Source organism: Brassica oleracea, unplaced genomic scaffold, assembly GCF_000695525.1.
Source record: "Brassica oleracea var. oleracea cultivar TO1000 unplaced genomic scaffold, BOL UnpScaffold01923, whole genome shotgun sequence".
NCBI lineage: Eukaryota > Viridiplantae > Streptophyta > Magnoliopsida > Brassicales > Brassicaceae > Brassica > Brassica oleracea.
In genome coordinates this window covers 1-3,276 of record NW_013618454.1, presented here as the reverse complement: position 1 = coordinate 3,276, position 3,276 = coordinate 1, and the positions used below count along the sequence as shown (strand labels likewise).

Genomic DNA, 3,276 nt, shown 5'->3' with positions numbered 1-3,276 from the left:
TGTTGTATTCTCAATTAATATGTAAGTGATTCCCTATGTGGAATATTTTGTCCCTGAAGTCAGCCTCACCAGTACTGTAGTACACGCATAGCTAGTATTCTATTTAGCTCCTTTGAATCCATATCTTATTGCCAAACCTCATGAACCGGAGGATCTACATTCATCTGTTTTTCTATATCCATCACTGAAGTAAAATTAACTTGATAAATTGAAATTTTTTTTTTAACTCCCGAAGTACTAGTGATGGAAAGTTTTGGGCACTCATCATCAAGTTTCAGCATTACCTCCAGTAAGTAAGGATGTCGTAGAGATTTTGGTACAAACTCACTATGTCTTAGCAACTCGCTATAACGAAACATGAGGTTTGGAATTGTTGATACATTGGACAGACTTGCTAGATCATGACAATTCACGGGTGTTGGCGAAGGACTTGAAATCAGACTTGCTTGCTCAGTCTCGCGGATGGGGGTATTCATACGCCTCTAAAGACTTATTATAGGAAAAAGAAGCGCGGGAAACAGTTGATGGAAGCAGCAGAAGATCAAAATACTGATGACATGGACAAAGAAGTCAGTTAGTCAACGAGTTGTGGAGGGAAGAAAGACTTTGTTTAGCTGGATGTTTGCTGTTACAATTTATTTTCAGAATAAATTTCAGTGTTGTTGCTTTAGTTTGTTTCAGATTTCATATTTCGAATTTGTGAGTGAGACGAGCTCTCTTGTTGATATTAATCAGCCCATTATATCTATTCCTATCATGATTGATACTATAAATTTGTGTAATGTTGAGATGTGTATTAACTTTGCTGCTATAAAGGCAGCTTCCCCTTCATTTATGAATATCAATTTAGAATCATTTTGATTTTGAAGGCAATCTAAAGCTTCCTCCTTTATTTCTGTTTCTTGCATAATAAAGCTCTTTGAGCTATGTCTGTATCACTTTCTTTTATGTCTCAATAAGTTCTTTTAAGACACAAATCTCTCTAATTCACAAATGTCATCAGTTGAGACCAGTGCCGGTCCGGACTTAAATAGCGCCTAAAGCATACTTAAAACATGTTGCCCCCTAATTGGCTTGAGATTTTATCAGCTCGTCTTTTCTCTCCTTTCTCTTTCTATTTGCACATCCACTTGACTGATTCCTGATTCTATTTCCCGGTAACATTTTCTGCAAATTTAAAAAAGCAAAAGTGAGCATCTATTGCAAAATAAATAGCAATACATATAATACAATACAAGATAAGTAAAAACTATAATCTGATCAAAAAGTTGCTTTCACGTTAACTATTTTTACAGAGTTTTTAGTTTTATGTTTGCTTATATTTCAGAATTTTTTTTTTCAAAAATAATATAACTTACGGAAAAAAACTTACAGGAACAGCAGAGAAAATACATTTTAAAAGGATAAGTCTTCTTGTGTATTTGATTTGACCAACGCAAGGTGAATGTTATATAGACTTCAAGATGGTAGCGAAAGGGCATTAAACAGGGAGAAAAAAAAGATTTTAAAAAATGTAATATCAGAGAACAAAGGGAATAATTAGGTTTGGGTTAACTTATTTGTTTTATAAACACACAGAAAGGAACTAAAAGTTGTTAGATAGTTGAGCATACCTTTTGCGATATTTTTAATGATTATCAATATCAAAAGCTAAAAAATAATAAAAAAGAAGCACTGGTATTCGAACTTGAATCCCGAGGTTAATGTGCAAGTATACAAACCACTAGACCTATGTATCCCAAGACAATCTGGCGCCCCAAAAAATATCTAAACTCTGGCGCCAAAAACCCTTGCTTTACGGGCTTTAGCCCAGGGCCGGCCCTGGTTAAGACTCGTATGAGAGTGCTCAGAGAAGCTCGCGAGAGTGAATCTGATATCTCTTGAGTGCATATTCGAAGTTGTAATCAAGTTTCGTATTGATTGAGATACGTTGAGTTTGTTTACATTAGTCTACGTGAGAGGAGAACATATTGATATGTAACCAATAAACCATTTGGCCGGTTTAGGGCCTTTATTAATATAAATATTTCAATTAAAAAAAAGAAAAAAAAAAGAGAGGAGAACATATATATTTATGTGATTATTAATATGTGTTTTGAGAAAAAAACGTACTATCAAGATATGACATGGATCGTCCGTATCAAATATTCCTCACACCTAATCTAAAGAGATTTTGTTATCTGTACGTTTTACCCAGTTTATTGATAGTTACACTTTTATTCTTTAGCTGCAAGAGGCACAAATGCACATGGGTTAAAGTTGATTCTCTCAGAAAAAGGCTTCATTATAGTTAATCCGTAATATGAAAGCTTACGTACTTTAAAAAGTTATATATATACGACCCTTATAGAACATCCACTGCATCAAACACACCAACACAAAATCACTTCTCATCTTCTCCCATAGATATCACACTTTCCCAACTAGCTAGTTTTTCAGTTTTCATCGCTGTTCTAGCATCCGCTTATCATTATTTCCAATTTGCTTTCGGGACACACTTTTACATTACTAGACTAATGGAAAAGCTACAGAAGATGATCTCCGAGAAGTCAGTAGTGATCTTTAGCAAGAACTCGTGCTGCATGTCTCACACAATCAAGACTCTCTTCTTAGATTTTGGTGTAAACCCGACGATCTATGAGTTAGACGAGATCAACAGAGGAAATGAGATAGAGCAAGCATTGGCTCAGATCGGCTGCAGCCCCACTGTGCCGGCGGTTTTCATAGGAGGTCAGCTCGTTGGTGGAGCCAATCAAGTCATGAGTCTTCATCTCAATCGCTCTCTACTTCCAATGCTTAAGCGGGTTGGGGCGTTATGGCTTTGATTAAATATAGAGATGTACTTACTTAGAGGATGATTGGTTATGATTGTAGATGCTCTCTACAGCCATATCAATATGTTCTCCTCTCACGTATACTAATGTTGAAGTTGCATCAGTTGTACACTTGTACATGCATTACAAGAAAACAACGGCATACCGAAAGAAAAAATCGTCGGTATGTCGTCGGAATAACGTTGTCGGAATAACGTTATTCCGACGACATACCGACGAAACAAGTCCTCGGAAATAACTCCTCGGAAATTCATTTTTCCTCGGAAATCCCTCGGAAATTTCCGAGGAAACTCCGAGGACCACCAGTTTGTCAGAAAGGTCCTCAGAATATACCGAGGGAAAACTTCCTCGGGATATTTCGATGGACTTTCCGGTGGTCCAATCCTCGTAAGTTCCCGACGAAATGTTCCTCGGAATTTTCATCGGGAATTTCCGAGGAACG

The 3,276-nt window shown here is 36.7% G+C and overlaps 1 protein-coding gene across 1 annotated transcript; it reads left to right on the top strand.

Annotated features, from left to right (window-relative positions):
• Positions 1-2,349: 2,349 nt before the first annotated feature.
• LOC106321540 (monothiol glutaredoxin-S4-like) lies at positions 2,350-2,937 on the top strand. The gene has a single exon (XM_013759796.1). The coding sequence runs from the start codon at positions 2,517-2,519 to the stop codon at positions 2,823-2,825; it is 309 nt and encodes a 102-aa protein (XP_013615250.1). The 5' UTR covers positions 2,350-2,516; the 3' UTR covers positions 2,826-2,937.
• Positions 2,938-3,276: the final 339 nt, after the last annotated feature.

What these genes read in the sequence shown, in the direction of transcription:
- LOC106321540 (XM_013759796.1), top strand. Translation starts at nt 2,517, where the DNA reads ATGGAAAAGCTACAGAAGATGATCTCCGAGAAGTCAGTAGTGATCTTT.